Raw genomic sequence first — 19,096 nt, forward strand, 5'->3', positions numbered from 1 at the left:
CCTCCAATTTGATGTTAGATGTCTGTGGTGTGGATGGCTCAGTCAGAGCTGGCCACCTGAGGTCTGGGCTGCTGGAAGAAGGTATTTTAGGTAGAAGAAGGTATTTGAGGTTGCAATTCATTGAAAAATTATGCAGTTCATCACAGGATGGTGCCCTCAGCAACCAGCTGCATTGACTGGGTTGTCACTGACAGTAAGAGGAGCCCAGGGTGACTAGCTCAGATAGAGGTGTTTGAGTTCAGGTAACAATTCCCATCCATTCAAGTCTCAGATGAGAGGTCTTGTCACTCTCAGGACTCAATTCGGTTGTCCTTGCATGTATCCCATCATTTTAGATGATGTCCCAAGTGTCCTGCCTGGCTTCAAGCTGCTTTTGCAGAAACGAATGAGATTAACTCTCATATTTATATGACATTCCCATGCAGATGTTTCTCATCCTCCAGGACATGTCATTTGACTCTGGACATAAACATCACCTAAGTTTCAGCAGCTGGATGAGGCCTTCAGGGCTTCACTGTTTGTGTGCCCTGTTCCCTTCCAGTGTCACAGGGAGAGACTAGCTCAGACTGAGAAATCTGAATCTATGTATCTATGAATATATGATTTATTGCCTAGGTGGCTGGTGGAAAATAAAATTCTGAACATCATTGCACTGTGCCTTGTATCCAACTTTCTCCTTTCAGCCTTTTTCTTCCCTCCTGCGTGAGACAATGGCAAGACGGCAACATTTATACTGTGAAGCTGAAATGGATCCAGTGGTCTTCTGAGGGGTTGGCAGGCTGTGCTGAAGGGTGGGATTAGCAGTGCATTAGGATAGAAGAGTATGTAAGGACTTTCCAGATCAAGCATCTGCAGAATTTCAGAAAGCTGCTGATTCAGATGCTGCTAATGACATGTTTGAAATTAGCAGGGACAGCATTTTACTGTTCTGAATGATAAGAAAAGCCAGAAAGTCTCTGTCACTAGCTCTAGTCACTGATTTTCCTGCCTCTTTTATTTTTTTAATTAATTAATTAAATACTTATTTGTTGATTTATTTAATAAAAGGTGTCACTTAAAAAGCTTAATGGCAGGGAGAAGGAGTATTTGCAAAAGGCACAAAATAGTTGCTGATTTCCAAAGCTTAAAGAAAATAATTGTGTTGAACGTGACCTTTTGTGGTGTAATTCTGTTACCCTCATCCATGGAGGTGTCAGGCACCTCAGATCCCCACAGTCTGGCTAGGGACTGGGCTAGGAGTCAGCTCTCAGAGCAAAGCACCTGAATTTAGCTGTTTAAATATGTCTCCAAGTGTGTTGAGGGTCTATGTTCACATGATAGTCAACAAAGCAAGGTCTTCAGATTCGGTTGCCTACACCCAAGTACCAGGTGCTGTGCAAGATGTCTGAGGATATCCACGTGGACCCCAGACACTGCTCCAGAAGAGCATGGGTTTCATAGGTATCTGCCAGACTTGTACTGATGTTTTAAGTAGTGTAACACATCCCCAGTGGCTCTAGGTGTCTAGGTTGTCTAAGTGCAGGCAAATTAACCAAACCCCTTAACTGCAGTCACCATTAAAAAATGGAAAAGGGTGGGGGGAAGTTTACATCTCAGAAGCCAGCTGAGCTCTTTGGATGCCCCATAGTAGCACATATTCCTGAAAGGTAACCCTTTTCCATGTCATGCTTGGTGTATCTATGGTATACATAGCCACAGGACATCCTGGAGCCACAGAAGAAATGTGCCAGAAATCTGCTGTTCACATTAATGGTGGAAAAATCTCCAAATCCCGTGCTACGGCCACATGCTCAAAATGTCCCACAGCTGTAGGCTTTTGGAGGCTGAGTAGGGAGAAAATTTTCTTTGCTTGCAGCTTTCATAAACTGCTCCTAAGCACCTACTATGAGTCAGCAGTAAATATGGGATAGGAGGGAACTGTGTCTGACCATGTGTGGTCTTTCTTGTGTTCTTGTGTGAAGTATTGTTATGTTACTGTTAGAAACCATCAGACTTTCTCAGCAGACTGTAGGCATAAAATATTATCAGCAACACCGCACTAAAAGGTGCTTCATCATTTACAGGAACCCAATAGATTTACCAAGACTATAGACATGAAATGAGGACTGCATGACAAGATTTCTTGCAAGAATAAAGAACAGGTCTCGATGATGCATTTTTATTCCTACGCATGCTTTAAATCAGCTATCTGTCTTTCGTGATGTGAATGCATGACACTTTGATGGCATTCCATCTGCGTGGCTCAGTATACACTGAGTAAACATGTTTTATGCCATCAGTTTGAGGCTACACAAAGTTATTGGCTCTTAAAAAGACCCCAGAGGGCTCCAAGAACAAAGGCCAGGCATACAAGATCTTTGGTCTGAACAATGGAGTTTAGATAAAGCAGCCCTGGACCATGCTGTGCCTTTCCTATTGTGTTTGGTATGTGATGGGGTTCCCGAGGCCTCTCTGATTTCTCTGGGAGCAGTAAAACCACCATGATATAAACAAGCAGTAGGAGAGGAAGACGGGATTGGTGGGCTGAGGTTTGGTCTTAGGATGGTCCATCTTACTAGGCTGGTGGTTTCCAAGCTGAGCTAACCTCCCAAGTAGCTGGCACATATTCCCCTTCCCCATGATTTCAGTAGATGTCACATTTACCCTTAAGCTCATCCTTGAAAACAGGATGGGTTTGTCCCATTTTCAAAAAAAGATGTGTTTGGCATAAGTGTTGTTTTTGGGGAGATGGAAATGGAGGAAATTTCTGCTTAGTGAGTAAAATATGCCATTTCTTCTGCCAATGTCTGAAAAGGTGAACAGAAAAGTGACCGTGCTGAAGGTGCTGCTATTAGCTGGCTGTGCAAAAGGAAAGGGGTCCATGGTTGAAGTGTTATTATGCTTTTTAGAGAGATATTGCCTTAAATGCTGTCTGCTAATGCCAGGGCCTCATCAGGACTTCCCACGTGTGCCACATTTTATCCGAAGCCTGAGGAGCTTGGACAAGACAGATCACCCTGAATCCTATTGTTAAGGGAACCCAAGAAAGTGCTGAGGAGAGCAGCCAAAGGTCCTTTGAGCCCTGGTTCCTGTCTCCTCCCTGCCTAGGAGCTGACATCTAGGGAGAAGTATGAGAACAGAACAAATATAGATAAATATATATATGTACCTATGTGTATATATAGTATCCAACGATCCATCCAGTGATTATGTAGCAGTGCTGAATACCCTCTCCTGATGTTCAGCAGCCTGTGGTGCGGTGACATGAAGCACAGCAGACAGACAAACAGCTGGTGTTTAACCACACTGCCTTCCTCAAAGAGTGAACACCAGCCAATCTGTTCCCCTCCCTTCCCTCGTCCTCCTGTTTCTCTCTAAACACTGGAAGGAAAATAAACAAAGCAGGGCTGCCTGGTCAGGGTGCTGGGGTGGGAGGCCACAGCTCTCTGTTCAGAGGCAGGGAGACCTTCAGAAAAACCAGAGTGAAACTGGGATGGCGGATGGCCATGCACAGCTCGTGGGGAGGGAGATCGTTCTTGGGAAATAAGATTTCTCCTGGTCTCTACTACACCGGTGAAAGGTTACCTTAAAAGCAGAGTATGAGAGTTTGAGGAAGCAACCTGTGGTGGAGAGATGGCTTTCAGCACAAAGAAATCCATCTTATCTTCCCATGGTGTGCTGCTAGGACACCTTCCTCTGAAACTCCTTCCCATCCCTCACTGAACTCCTGCCTTCTGCAGACTATGTCTGAGAGATGGGTCTTCGTGGTAAGATTAATGCTATCTGGAAGGTATTTGGGGAGACACACTCCAACAGCTAGCTGCAACCTACCTGCTCCCCTGGCGAAAGAGAGAACATCAATCTGGGCTGTCAATCCGGCGTCCTTCAGCAGTGCTAATTTTCCCTTAGAAAACAGCCCAAGAGCAATTGCTCACTGGGCAGTTACGAGCTGTTAATTCTCCTGGCTCTGATGGCTTTAGCATACTTTGCTAATTTCAGAAAGTGGTTTCCTTGCTGCTCTGTGTGAAATAATCCTATTTATACGGTTCAGGAAAAGGCAGCAAGAGACAAACTTTCTTTGGGGCTCTCTGTGTACTGCTTTGGTCAATCTTATAATTATCCCACAGTGGCTAAAATGAGAAAACTACACACCTAAACAAACATGCGTGGACATATATATGTGTATGTGTAGATGGACGTGGGTGTTTATTTAGGTCTGCGTATCTGTATATAGAGCTATCTATGGCTATAGGCCTATTTCTAGAGATAGCAATGCAGATATATATAGACAGTTGCAGACAGACATTTTTTTCCTAATGCTTTCTAATGCACGACTTCTTAAAATTTTCTCTGGTTACATCTGCTCAGATGCTGCCCTACTCGGAGTAGTAGGACAACATCTGAGTATTTTGATCTCCTTTCAAAATGTTGGTTAAATGCAGCTGTTACTGGTGACGCAAAGATGCTGTTCCCCAGGGGGGGAAATAATAATAGAAAACAATCTCTCTCTAAAGACGACTAGACTATCTTGCCAAATTCCCTGATTCTGACATCTCTTGACATATTTACTTCAAGAAAAAAATCAAAGGAAGGTTTATTAATACCAGTGCTTCAGAGTCATGCTTGGGTGTGAAAAACAAGAGCTCTTCCCTGCGCTCCGAAAGTCATCCCCCAACCAAGAAAAAAAAAAAGAAAAAAAAAAGAGGGTTGTTCCTTTTTTTCTTTTATTTCCACAGTGCTTTTCATACCGTAAGGCTCAATGCCAATGGACCCTTAGTGGATGTATATACATTGCTTCACTTGTCACTAAAATGCAGCCACCTCTGGGACAAAACATGGCAACCACACAACAGCATGCAACATCACTTTGAGGTGAGTGCAGGGCTGGACAGTGGCCTCATGCAAATTCAAGGTTAATAATAATAATAATAATGAATAAAAAGTGTTGTTGAAAGGCTTGTGGTAATCAAAATTCAGTTCAAAAGCTAGGAGAAGCTTTCGTTATTCCTAATGCTCTTTGGCCTGGGCAGGCATCACTTAGGCAGTACCAAACTGTCCAAGTAATCTGAACAATGAAGGTGGGCTAATTTGTCTTGTCATTAAATACCATTACATCCATCTCTGTGTAGCTAGAGCAGGAAGGTAATGGCAAAAGATGACTGAGCCTTGTGAACAGAATAATGATGATAATAAGGTTCTTGGGAAGGTTTAATTAAAACAGTTCATAAAAGTAGAGGTCATAGGGAGGAGTAATTTTCCAAGTAGGGGCAGAGCAGTGAACAAAAATGCATCGTGACCCCTCATCTAATCTTTCTCTGCTGTTAGGAAGCACTGCCCAAGTGCCTCATCTGTGAACCGACCACCTTTGCACTGAGGGGACAGACAAATACATGAAATCCAGGGTAAGAGATTTTGCTTTTTTTTTTTTTTTTTTTTTTTTGACTTGCTCAGGTGGAGAGGTCTGCAGCAGACGACTCCCACCACAGGACGTGGCTGAGAGTGGTGGGAAAGGGGAGGTGAAATGCCAAGAATCTGATGTGACCTTGTAAAGCTCTCAGTGTGAGATGCTTAACAGCTCCATGACCTACTCCAGAAACTTCCCAGAAACATCCAGAGCTGAAATAGCTCTTCCCACCACATGGACTGGGAGGAGACATGTCCTGCCAAAACTGTTCTAGAAGCAAATGTCTTCCAGTGCTGGACACCATGCTTTGCTATTAAATAGCTGGAGCAGCACCTGGTGTATGCAACATTTTCTGTTCCCTGACTGCATGATACAACACATGCAAATGCAGAAATAATCTCTTTCCTCACTGAAAAACTTCATTCTCCATCCTTGGAGGTATTCAAACTTTGTTTGGACATGGTCTGGGACAACCTGCTCTACGTGGCCCTGCTTAAGTAGGGTGTTTGTATCAGATGACTTCCAGAAGTCCCAGCCTCAACAAATTTGTGATTAAAATGTTGCTTCACCAGTGAAGAAAAAATACAAAAACTATGCTGTGGTTGGATTTAAAATTAAGAACATTCTCCCAAAGGGACTGTGTGTCATTTTCAAGCCTGCTCCCCACCGTGAAGTTTGTGGTTAGATCTTTATCTCCAACTGTCTGAAAATAACCCTTGCTGCAAATGATCAGTCCCTACTACCATATCCCATATCCAAGGAGGACATCTCCCAAATACCACTGAGAAATAGAGATTTCTGTCAAATACTTCACAAATTGTGAATAAAGCAGCAACCGCATGAGGGTGGAAATGTCTCTTTCTCTGTGAAAGAACAAGCTCACATCCTCTCAGGTGACTCCACTGACAGCCAAAAAAAAAAAAAAAGTTTCTGCAATGCACTTGTCTTGGGAGAAGTTCAGAAGCACTGCAGAAGCACTACCCAGCCGAGTCCAGGCAGACAGGTGAGAAATGTCAGCTACTGCTTTGCTTGTCATCTAAATGTAAAGTAAGCACAAGTAAACAAGTAAGGCCCACAGATCTGATATGTGTGTGTATATATATATACATATGCACATGAATGTTTGCCCAGGAGCATACCGAACCCTCTCCATGTGCTATGAATCTCTTTTCTAACTTCTGGACTAGTTTCCCTGCTTCAGGATTGCAATTACACCAGAATTAGTTCAAGATCTGCTCTCACATGTTCATGTTCCTTAGCACTGGACTTTTCCCTCACCCATCTCCAATGAACAGACCATGTAAAATCTCTGATCCTGTAGCTTATACCTTGCAACCAAGAGGTTCTCTGACAGACACCTACAGAAGCAGGATCGCTAATGATTTGATTGACACAGCTTTTAGCTCTCTGCTTGTGCATTCCCTAGCACAGACAAGCACATACGCAAGGGAATAATTAATAATAATCTGCTAACAAAAATATTGTTTGGTGGGAAGAGGGAGTCTCAATGACATGGAGCATAACCCCTAACCACTTATTAGTGCTTCTGAGCCTGCTCCAAGTTTCTCCAAGATCTCTTTACAAATGGGATTGTGGCAGCTGGGGGAACCCTTCCTGGCTTTGAGGACAATTTCTCATTCAAATAATTCCCATCAGAACAATGATGTGGCTTTGGCAAGCTTGGATGTGGTCTCCAACAGGAGGCAGCAAGCTAGGGCTCATCAAGGGTTTTAAGTGTGACCGTACTCCTTAGGCTAGCCCTGGATGAGGGGCTAACCCCACGCCCCATGCCCCAATGCAGTTGCCTACCCTTTCCCTCGTCTCGTTGGTGAGGAACTTGGCACATTCACTGTAGTTTGCCCAGGTGCGGTTGTTGCCGGGGACCAGCTCCCAGCTTCCATTCAGGTCACACCGGCGATAAGCGTGGCCTGTGGGAGAGAAATGAGAGAGTGTAAATGGGGCTGGTATAGCAGGAGAACCTCTTCAAAAGGTGGATGCCATCAACTACAGTACCTTTTGCCTGCTTTGAAGCTCAGCTGCAAGAACACAATTTCCATCTCCTTTGCAACCTTAATAGTTTTCTAACTGAGAGACCCCAGACAGCTAATAAGAAGTTGCACTTAGTTTAGATCAAGATATTGGTTCTAAAACTAAGGGGAGAAAATGCAAAAAGTTCCAAACCACAAAATCATTCTCAGAGCTGCATCTGTCTCTACAAAACAAAACAAAACAAAACAAACAAGCAAACAAACAAAAACCCACAAAGAGAAACCACTGATCTTCATTATGCCACTCGTAACTTTACTGATGAGTACATCTCAAGGTAGAGTTTTCTATGGCTCCACTCCTCATGATGATGGAGGAAGTAGAGGAGGCATGGTTTCATTCTGGGATTCAACTTACAGATGGAAACATCCATGTTCAGAGGTCTATGTGGGGTACAATTTCACGGGCTGTGTGTAAAAAATACTATTACAGTTAATGGGGATGAGACCAATCAAGAGATCCATCTGTACAGTGACTACAGAAGGACAGTTTGTAGAGTTATCTGCTTCTACGAGTCTTTATACGACACTTACCCTGTGTGACTTGACCAGTGGATGCCAATGAGGTGGGGAATCCATGCCCTGTTGGGTTGTGGAAGAAAAAGGGATGGATCACCTGTTCCTCCTGGCTTCTAACACGAAATCTATGTGCGTGGGGTCTCCAAGAGAGGACATCTGTCAAGGGTTAAACTGGCTCAGCTCAGTTTCTTATAGAAAAGGCAGAGCAGGCTATGTGCAACCAGAGTGCGTGGAAATATAATTACTTGTTTTCTGAAAACAGCAGCAGTGCTCTGCTGGGAACATATAATCTTAATTCTCTAATTTCATAGGCTTTGGGTGCACAGCTTTGCCCGAGAAAAGAGAATACGTTAGCTTTGAAAATACTCTGAGGGGTGAGTGTGCTTCAATTGCTTCTAAAAACATGCACAGACTTTGTGGCACCAGAAGCAAGCCAAGAAATGTGTTGCCTGAGGGAAAGTGAGATAGGGAGGAATTCACATGTTCTGGTTACCAGCGCTGCTCTCAGATAGCCACTGTAGGGGTCTGGGCAGAGAGCAGGGGTTACAAGCAACAAGCTGGTGGAGTGAAGAATACAAATCAGGAGGATATCTTATAGATTTCTGTTGCTACACAAAATTTGTTGCAGCAAACAGATGTGCGTTTGAAACCCTCCAGGACTACCTAGTTGTAGTTACCAGCCATTGCAGTCTGGCTTTGGCAGGTGGGAAATTTGGGATTGTTTATGTTAAAATAGTCCTTTTCTTTTTCTCTCAACGTAAAATAAATAAATAAATAAGATAAAATAAGATAAAATAAAATAAATAAAATAAAATAAAATAGGAGTGTCTTTACTCCTTGTTCGGTGACTCCTCTGCTTAGATGGGAGTCACCATGTGATAAGCAAAGGATGCAAAAGAGGATTTCTAATTCTCTGACTCCCAGGTCTCTCCTTGCTGCAGCTTTCCAGGCTCTTCTGACACCGAGGACAGCACCTACCTTTGTGATTGAAGTCGTAGATGTACTCTGGACATGGCATAGCCACCACTTTGCCTGGCACGCCTTCTGGCCAGCAGACAATGCCATCCCACTCAGGAAGACAAAAGCCATCTGGGGAAGAGACACAAACATAAAAAGGAGTCACTCAACCTGCAGAGGTGACATTAATCCCTCAGACCCAGAGTTTTGAAAGGGCTGTCCATGAAAAACTGCCAACACTGCTCTTGGGCATCATTCCGTTTTTCTTCTCAGTGTTTAGCTCCAGAAGGCATAGCGTCTCCCATGTTTTAGTTCAGAAGGATGTGGTCTGCTGTGGGATAACTGGTGAGCACTCTCTGAGGGGGGGCAGCACTTTTCTTCATCCAGAGGGTGGTGAGGCACTGACACAGGTTGTCCAGAGAGGTTGTGGATGCTCCATCCCTGGAGGTGTTCAAGGCCAGGCTGGATGGGGCCCTGAGCAACCTGATCTGGTGGGTAGCATCCCTGACCATATCAGGGGGATGGAATTAGATGAACTTTAAGGCCCCTTCTAACCCAAGCCATTCACTGGTTCTGTGATTCTGGAAGCTTGCTTTTACCTGTGAGCTGGAAAAGAACAGAAATGGGGCAGGAGAGCAGAGTGGAGAACAGGAGGACTTGAGCACTCAGGATTCTGCAGACTTCTGGGCAACCTGGAGGTGGCCGAGGGAGCTTGGCTGGGTGTAGGCTTGATGTGGCAGCACAGGATTAAGCCTGGGCTACAGTACCATACCAAGGAGATAAAATATGTTGGGGTTACATTATTGTGAGGCTCATACCTAGCAGTTCAGGCCTCCCTGAAAGGCAGTCATTCCCACAGATGAGATTAGTTGTGATTTCATGCCTAGAGACCATCAATCCAAATTCAGCTATCATCTTTACTTATCTTTTGCATCAGCCTGTGCTATGCTGCACCACAATGTTTTGCTGCTTTCTCAGATGCGTTTGCATGCCTGATTTTGACTCCATTAGCCCCAGATTCCCTCTCCCCCTGTTTCCCTGGGATGTCATCATGGGGCAAGATGCAGGCCATGCACTGATTGATTTGGAGCTGTGCCCATGCTAATTGCCTGGCAGTGTACACATGCTGATTGACGCTCCTCAATGGCCTGCTGCCAAGCACAGCATACAATGGTTGAGTTTTCCCAGCTTTTCCCCTTTCTCACTAGTTTGTATTTCTGCCTTTTGTTCAGTCACCAATTTTCACAAAATGAGAAGAAAGAGAATGGGCAGGTGGAGAATATCCTAGGAGCAGTTCATCGCTCTCTGTGGTACCACTTTGAAAGGCTAAGTGCTACTTCCTAACTTTTTGGGAACGGAGTGGTGTGATGGTTGTTAGTGGATTTTTCTTCAAATCATCCTTGCTATACCTTTTTTTCCTTGAAGAAAGCTAAAATACACTTGAAGGAGAAACCCTGCTTCCCCCCAGGAGGTCTCCCTCTTCCCTTTGCATATGATAGTTACTTGCAGAAATCTGATTTATGTGCTTTGTGCAAGGAAAAGCAGAAGCACAAACCGAGAAAAAAGTCCTTTCTCACCTTATACACTTCTCTAAAAATTGTCGAGTATGTGTAAGTAAGTATTTAAAGTACTTTAATTCTTATTTTGCAGTTTGCTGGAACTTGAGAAGTAATTAAGCAGGTCTTCTATCACCCCAAAATCATGAGCAACTTTGCTTCTCTCTTCACTAATAGACGTCCTGGACAATCCTGCAGAGTACCCTATGTGAGCAGGTGGGCTGAGAGGGGTCAGGAGGCAGTCTGCTCGCCATGGGGTTTGTCAACGGCTTCCAAAACAGCTGAGAAACAGCCCTGGTTTATTTGGTGTGCAAGGGACAATGCCACCACTTGCCCACATTTGAAGGGCCAAGACATCCTCCAGGCTGCTAGAAAGCTGTGGGAAATGACCCCGTGTTGAACACCACTTTAAGAAGAAGGAAGCCAAATCCACCCTCCACCTCCTCCGTCCTTCCAGCTTGTTGGTTGCCCCTTCCCTGCAGCTTTTATTCCTAAGCTCCCATTCCCATGAGGGAGCATGTTCCTGTGCTGAAGTGTGGTTCAACACGGGCTGTTTCCCATCCCTGAGGAGTCTGGGAGGACTATGCCCCCAGATTTAACCTAGTGCTTGCATACTCATTTCAGTTGGGCTGTATTAACCACCAGTTAAAATCCAGCTACAGTAGCACATTTGAAGTGAAAACCAATTGCTGGTGAATCTGCTCCAGCTCCACTTTCAGAGCAGCCCCTGGACTCTGTACCAATGGCAGTCCACAAAAGGAGTTTATCAATGGCATATAAAGTGTCTGACAGAGAAATTACATGAGAATCAAAATAAAATGGAACAGCCTGCTCTTATCTGCAAAAGAGCTCCGCTAGCAGAGAAATGATAAGCATGGTCAAGATCTCAGAGTGTTTCATTAATATTAAAGCTGGTGCTTTAGCAATCTTTCACCCGAACGGTAATTTATCCTTTATAATGCATGTGCTTTCACAAGATTAAATAAGAATCCAGGTTTGCTTTAAAAACCTTTAGCTGGTGTGGTGCCTTTCAGGGTCAGAGCTGACAGTGATCAATTCAGTCTGCTGGCATTTTTGGACATGAAAAACATCAGAAAAACTCATAATTTAACAGCCTATTCCTTATCTTTCATTTAGTGTTGATGAAAAGGACCAGACTAATCACCTCCTATCTTCTAAAGAATTTACTAGGAGTGGGGGAAGAGGAGTTAGAATTCCTTGGCATCAGTGTGATAAAAAGGAGGAAGAAGTTTATTGCATGTTCTCTGCTCTGAGTCACATTAGAGGGAGATTAATACTAGATTTCCTATTCATGAAAACTGCGTAAGCCCTGCCATTTGGCCCATTGTGTTGCAGGATAACTTACACCATGAAAAACAGTTTATTTATTTTTTTTAGTTCTCTCTAAAGATCAAAAGAAAAAGGGAAAAAAAAGTCCCACAAAATTTGGATTAGGTCAAAATGTTATTGCTTCTGAGTTCTTTCTGCAGACAAGAAAATAAATAAAGATTTCATTTAGCCCTCAAAGTGCTCTTGATTAAAATAAAATAATTCTTCTTACAAAATAAATAAATTTGGGTAGATTTTAAAATGAACACTATGGAGAAGCAACAATGAGGAGAGGAAAACAAGTGATCTGAATGCCTGCTGTGGAAGTCCTTCCACTTTTCTAATGTGTTCAGAATGACTTGCAAAGTTCAGCCTTCCCTCGTGAACAGTTTCATTAAATATCACACAGCAATTTTTGTCCAGAAAATGTTAATTTGAAAAAATGTCTGGTGGTACTCCTTCCCATGTTGTAAACATACCCCCCCACGCTTGCAATGGACAAATGCAAAGGAAAACCGATACTTTCTGGGTAACAGAATATAAAATTATTTACTTTTGGTTCTTTATTCCCTACTGTCACCCCCCACAGAAGCAGAGGGTTGAAGGCGCTGTGCAGGAAACATGGTGCAAACTGGCATTGGGACCCCTGTGGACTGCTGCTTTATCATGTGGACAATCTGGGGAGCCATCAGCTGTCCCAGAAATCTGAAAAAAAAAAAACCTCTGACATATCTCACTGCATCTGAAATCTTCCAGTGCCTCTATGTGTTTACCCATGGGATTGATTCGTTAAAGCCATCAAGGATCTCATGGGACTCAATCTTCAGGAAGCATCTGAGTTTCCCCCCAAAAAAGTGCAAATGAATCTGTTGCCGCTATTGTGAACTGTTATGACACAAACATCTTTAACCTCTTCTCCACCTCGTCACCTTCCACTGCTTCTCCCTCCCGGCTCCATGCTTTGAAAACCCATTTCAGACAAATTCAAAAGAGGTGTAAGAAATCTCAGTTGTCATTTCCTTCCTGCAAATTTCTCTGGGAGCGATGATTTGTAGAGACCTCCACCACATCCTTTCCTTCCACCATCACCCCACTGCCTCTCCGGTCTGCACAGCAGACACCTTTACAATTAATTTTGCTTCAGACCACTGGTGTGATAATCGGGACCAACTGAGACTAAATTCTGCATCTTCTGCCTCCAACTTTCCTCTGTTTTGCTCACTCTAGAGATCATTTAGCAACAGAACTGGTGATGAAATGGAGACGAAAGGTACCACATATTCCATTGGTATTGTGCTGGAATCCAAACAAGACTTTTTGTTTTTCTGTTTTCCCAAATGTTTCCTCCAAATGTTTTTTCTTGGTTTAGAAAAATATTAACACTACTAGTAACTTGGCTCCTTCCTGCTGTGTTCCTTTTCTCCTGGTCATTTCTCAAAACAAATCTACATTGAATTACAAGAAAAAATCTGAAAAATGGTGAGGAGATTCAGGAAAACAATATAAAAATCCACAAGCTGACAAGTTTTCCTGATGACTATACATTAAAAAAAATATAAACTTTATAACTTTTATTATAAGCTGCCATTATTATTATTTTTAAACATCCACCACCTGCAAGTAATGTGCTTTTGGTACGCTAAAAATAAGTAAGTCTGTCCTGAGACACTGTTAATAATGTTTAGAAGGGATCATCAGAAGGGATCCTGTTTGTTGTAAATGCTGACTGAAAAGCTCTTGACAAATTCCTCTTTTTGGTGAAAAATAGTTTGAGGGTTCAAATATGCTGTTTGGATCAATGCAAGTGGGCAGCTTTGGGAAAAAAGGTTGCATGTTCCAAGTGAACTGGGAATGCTAAACATTTATTTCCTTGGAAGAAGTAGTAGAATTCACTGAAGATGTAAGTCAAAAGGAATGCATAAACTTTAAGAAAACAAGTAAATCTCATACATATCCCACATCCTAAGTGTCTTGGACATGTATCAGTCATTTGGGCAATGCTGGATGGAGGATATGGCTTGTGTCTCACGCATGTACGTAAATGGGAGAAGCTCCTTTGCATTCAGAGCTGTAGCTGTAACTTAAGAATGGAGAGAGAGAAGGGGGGAATGGCACCAGAGATTCTTATATTTAGAGGACATCACCAACAACTTTGGTGCTTTTTCATGACACTGTGAGTGGCTGGGTGTAAAGTAAGACTTTTTCCTTCTCTGGAGTGTTTACAGATGCTTCATCCTGGTGTCTCCCTTTCCCTTTCCTTGGTTTGGTATGAGTTCAGGGAGACACAGTGATTGTCCTTGTGGAGGAAGTGAGGAGCAGTGGTTTTCCTTGGAGGCTGCACATTCAAACAGAAATGATGTTGGGACTGTTCCCTCACCCTCCATGAGTTCAGCCTCTGTCACCTGTAGCAGAACAGGGCTGGGATCTGTGTTTGAAGAGAGTTTCTGGGTTCTCTGCCAGGTAAAAAACCTAAGCTCTTAAGATGGGTTAAGCAAACCCACCTTGCTAAGTAGCTTGCTGGATCCAAATGATATCCTGTGTGCTTGTCTCAAAAGTAAGAGATGCTCATGGGGCAACCTGCTTTAGCTGGCAGTCCTGTGGTCCCTATTGCCACCAGGGTTGGAGAGGGATAACACTTTCACTCACTGGATTTCAGTCACTAATAAACACATATTCAAGCCTGTGTTCTCTGCTTAGACTCTTGGACTACAAAGCTATCACAGCCAGGCTGGTAGAAGTCAACTGCTGAGGCTGGAATCGAAGCTTTGTCTCCTAAGGTATATTCTGCTTCTTCGTTCCACTGTAATTTGCTAGAGGAGGCTTCACAGGTCCTGACGTGTCCTTGCTATGGGTCAAAGAAAATAGTCTCTCTGGGTAAAAGTTTGTAAATTCCTTTGGCAAAGAGAAACAGAAAGAAAAAAATCTTCCAGCAATGGGGAAGGACTAGTGGAGTGAAAGAATTTGCTGGTGTCTCTGAAGGAAAATACATAAAATAAAATAAAATAAAATAAATAACAGAAAATGAGAAAGAAGGTTTTTCTTATCCTATTGGTAAGCCTTATGAACGGAGATGAGCTCTGAAAGTGGGAGAAGATGCATAAATAAGCATGTGCAAACTGGCAGTGAACAAAGCTCATTCTGGAAATTAAGACAGAGCTTCTGCCCTTCAGATGATCTTGTTCAGGATGAGAACTCTGGAAAGAACAACAGGTTTTGTGTTCCTAAATGGTGTTAAGGTGGCATCTGATTAGATGGAATGGATGCTGCAACACTTAGGTACAACAACTTCCTAGGTACAAAGAAGCCAACACAGCCCCTTCTATAAGTACTTGCTATGCCCTCATCTCCTGGGCTGGAGATTCCCAGCTCACCAGTTCCTCAAGATAAGCTAAACTGCAGCAGAGCTCAGCTTCTCTTTCTTCCACCATTTCACTGTAAACCTCACCTCCAGTTTCCTGATGAATTTCCCATAAGGCTATTTTACTTTGCTCTCCAGCTCACTTGAGACCTCTTACATTCAAGTCCTGTTTAATCTAGGTTCTTCCTCATGTCTGTACCACCACCGAACAGCTCACTTGTGTTGTCAAAACTTCTTGGTCTTGTTATTCATAGTAGGTTCTTTTTTTTGGATGGTAAAGGTGGGACCTAATATTACACGCTTCTTAAATATATGTATACATTTGCTGATTTCAAATGGCAGCATCTCAGGATCATTGAAATGGGGTTGCTTCCCCAAACATTCCTCAGTTCACTATTCCAAAGCTACCAGCACCTCAGTGAAAGGCACTGAAAGACGTGGTCCTCCACAATAATCTCACTACACTGGGCAGGTATAAGTCACCACCCTGATTTATTTCTCTGCATCTGCATGCCATTTTATTATAGTTTGTCTTTTCCCACCTTATAAGGCTACCCTGCAAAACCCTCCAGGAGTTGTGCCTCATTGCCTGTGGTGTCTGAAGGTTACCATTATAGCATACCCATTCCAGTTGGTTGGACTGTCGTGAATACTCCCTTACAGCAGCGCCATACTACAGAGAGGTTATAGTTGCACATATTACTGTAGTTTTAGAACAGATGTGCCTTACAGCTCTGCTTAGTCCTTGAGGGTTGAAATCTCATTGCACGGAAATTGTCTTCATTAGTGCAAGCCAGTAAGCTATTCAGGACGGAGAAAGCAAATGCTGTTTGATACCACTGCTGCGGGACTTGGCTTTTGAAGGTTGGAAGGCTGGTCTTTTTGCTTGGTAAAAGGGCACATGCATCTCTCAGTTTGCTCTGCACAACCCCTTTCTTCATCTCTGGTTGCACACCTGATCCCTGTCAGTATTCCCATCACACTGCAGGTTGCTCAAGTGGAGGAGGGAGGGAGGGAGAGGTGAAGTGCTTTCGGGCCATGCCTGCTCACTGCTCAGACTGCATCCCCGGGATGCACTGAGGGCTATTCTCCCTTGCCTGTCACATTTCCCTTGCCTCCTTCCCCCTGTCCTTCCCCCCAGTCTCAATTCCGAGTCCTATGCAAGCGGTACATGCATGTGGAGAACACATTAAAACCATCTGTGAAGCTGCTTGGCAGCTGGATAAATGCAAACATGGTCTCGAGGTGTTTATCTAGGGGTATGGAATATAAATCAGACCGACTTCTTCTGGCACCATGCAAGGCACCAGGGAGACCACATTTGGAATACGGTGTGCAATTGTGGTCACTCTATTACGGGAAGGACATTTGGTGGATTGGAAACAGGCAGGGAGGAGCAACCAAAAAAATGACCCAGCATTTTGGGACAGGCAGGGGAGAAAGGGAGGCTTGGAGGGCCAGTGGCTCTGCATAGGGTGTTTGGTGCTGCAGATGTACTTCAGACCTGGCTGTCAGAGCATGTGTGTGTGTGTTTATCTATGTATAGAAGTGTAGGTGGGTATGTGTGCAGAAGGGTGTGTGCTGTTGTTGGCCTATGCTGTGCAATGCAGAAGTATGTATCTGTTTTGAGGAATTATACTCTTCATGCCTCCAAGGGCATTTGCATGGGTATCTGGGGACGTGGTGTTGCAGTGGAGGTGTGCACGGTGTGCCCTGTGTCAGTATGCACATCCATAAAGACATGGGGGTGTGCATGGGCAGTCTGAGTGGGAGGAGAAGTGAAGGATGGATGCAGGTCCCCAGAGACTTTTGCTGGGCTTTAATGGGTAGAGCACCCCTTGCATGCTCAGTCCTAGAGGAAACGTACTTTGAAGGGGAGAGACGCATGGGGCTAGGGGCTATTTCTTGTCACACCATGTCTTTCCTCTCCCTAAGGCAGAATGGGAAAACCACAAACTTACGAATGCTACCAGACAATTGCTAACAGGACACAGCTCTGGAGGGATGGCCGCCCTGACATCACTAGCCCATTTCCCATGCTGTCTGTCCCCTGCCAATCCCAAACTCAAACTACCACCCCTTCAGCAGCCTCTGTGGTAGCACCCAACATGACAGCACTGGCCCTGCGCAGCCAAAGCATCCTCCTTCCCTCATTCTGCTGTGTCCAGGTCTTCCAAAACCCTCTAAATCTCCCTCTGCAAGCTGATAGTGCTGGTCTTATAAATCATTAAAAATAAGTAGAAATAAGTGTAGTAACAAGTACTGCAGTGCAGCTGTTTCTGCGTATTGTTATTTACCCTTTCTCCATGCACACACGGACCATTTATTCCTATCATAACTCCTGATACTTGATCCTGCTGTGCATTGCAAGACCTATAACTCTGCTAAGAAGAAATTTTTCAGTGGGAATGGAAGGCTTTGGCCCATAAACATCTGCAGGTAGAGGCCAACTCTCAATATTTCTTCTCTTGCTAGCTATAACTCAGGCATGAGCACAAGCTAGCTATGAAGAGCTACAAGTCCTTGCTAGCCATCACAGCCTGCTGACTTGAATACTATCTGTACCAGAGAGTTGGGGTGGGAGAACACATTTCTCCATAGGTCTTCCGTGCTCTTTTGACCTATTCCAGAACAGACACAGACATAACGAGAAACCCAGTCTTGACCAAGACTCACTGATTACACCTATACCACTCCATACAGAAGACCATAGCCTGTTTTCATGCCCTGTAAGCCCAGCATGGCTCATATCCGTTTGAAATCCCCATCTTGCATACCCAAGAACAGTCTTGTATGCGCTGCCATACAGAAAATTCTTCTGGCACATGCTAGTCTGTAAATAGTGTCTACAGGGGCAGTGATGGTTGTCCCAGGTTGAAACTGTGTGGGGAGCATGCTAAAAAGGGATGGTGAGGTTGCCTGGGGGGCAACATTTGTGCCACAGCTGTGGTCCAGACTTGCTGAGCTGTGCAGACTGAGGGTCCACAGACAGGGAGAAGCTAAAAGAGCAGGAGGAGATATGAGGTTTATGGAGGTCTGGGGTGTTCAGGCAAATCTTGAGTGCCCTGAATGCTTTTATATCGCTTGGCTTCAAGGGCACCTGAGGCTGCTCCCTGCCTCTGAGGACACCCTGGCAGGAGGGATGACCAGGGATGGGGCTTGAGCCTCTGGGAAGAGAGCCAGGAGCAGATTCTGAGCTTCTGCAAGCCCAGAGATTGCCTGGGCTTGGGCATGGGTCCTTTAGGGACAATGGAGCAATAAACTCAGGCAGGCAACCCACATACCTTGGGTAAAAACACACGGCTTCTCAACTAAAAATAACCACTCTCCCTAGCAAATAGGTTTATTTATTAAAAAAACAAGCCATTTTGAGGCAAACTGCAACACCTAGGACTCTGAGAAAGGACTGCCGATGGCCTTTGCTAATAACAGGTTTGTGTAAAAATCTCTGTTCCCCCACAAAATGTCCCATCTCCTCTTCCAAACCAGGGAAAGACAGACTTTTAATTCATGGGCAAAAAAAAAAATCAGGTCTGATGGCTTACGGCTGGGAATTTCACTTCATCCCCTTCCAGGTTTAACTTTGGGGTGGCATCAGGCTGCCCACCATGGCTGAAATCTAATATTTATGTACGTAGATGAGAAATTTTAGGGTTTCCTGTTCTTTCTGAAAGGCTTTCATCTAGAAACTAAATTTAAAGAAAAAAAAGGAAAAAAAAGAGAAAAAAGAAGAAAGGAAGCCAAATGCTTGTGGGGACAGATTTTTTTTCCTTTTTTTGTTGTTGTTTTGTTTTTAATTTTCTGGGTATCCATTAGCTAAAAGTGGCAGACGAGGAACATATCCTGAGGCAGGGCTATGTGGAAGCATGCTGGACTGGCACAGGTCCACATGGGGCTGTGCCCATGTCAGCCCCATTCAGCAGGGGTCCACAGCAAGCCCTTAGGCTCA

The 19,096-nt window shown here is 44.0% G+C and overlaps 1 protein-coding gene across 3 annotated transcripts in view; it reads right to left on the reverse strand.

The window, feature by feature from the left end:
• Positions 1-19,096, reverse strand: part of PTH1R (parathyroid hormone 1 receptor) — a 126,485-nt gene that overhangs the window by 36,848 nt on the left and 70,541 nt on the right. The window contains exons 3-5 of one of the 3 annotated variants that reach the window (XM_035554269.2): positions 8,926-9,036; positions 7,963-8,010; positions 7,193-7,311 (exon numbers count right to left, since the gene is read on the reverse strand). In XM_035554269.2, coding sequence (XP_035410162.1) covers positions 7,193-7,311; positions 7,963-8,010; positions 8,926-9,036 — 278 coding nt within the window. Of the gene's footprint in view, positions 1-7,192; positions 7,312-7,962; positions 8,104-8,925; positions 9,037-19,096 lie in introns of all 3 variants that reach the window. The other 2 variants (XM_050708494.1, XM_035554271.2) reach the window with 2 other exon arrangements.

Source organism: Cygnus atratus, chromosome 2 (assembly GCF_013377495.2).
Source record: "Cygnus atratus isolate AKBS03 ecotype Queensland, Australia chromosome 2, CAtr_DNAZoo_HiC_assembly, whole genome shotgun sequence".
NCBI classification, from domain to species: Eukaryota; Metazoa; Chordata; class Aves; order Anseriformes; family Anatidae; genus Cygnus; species Cygnus atratus.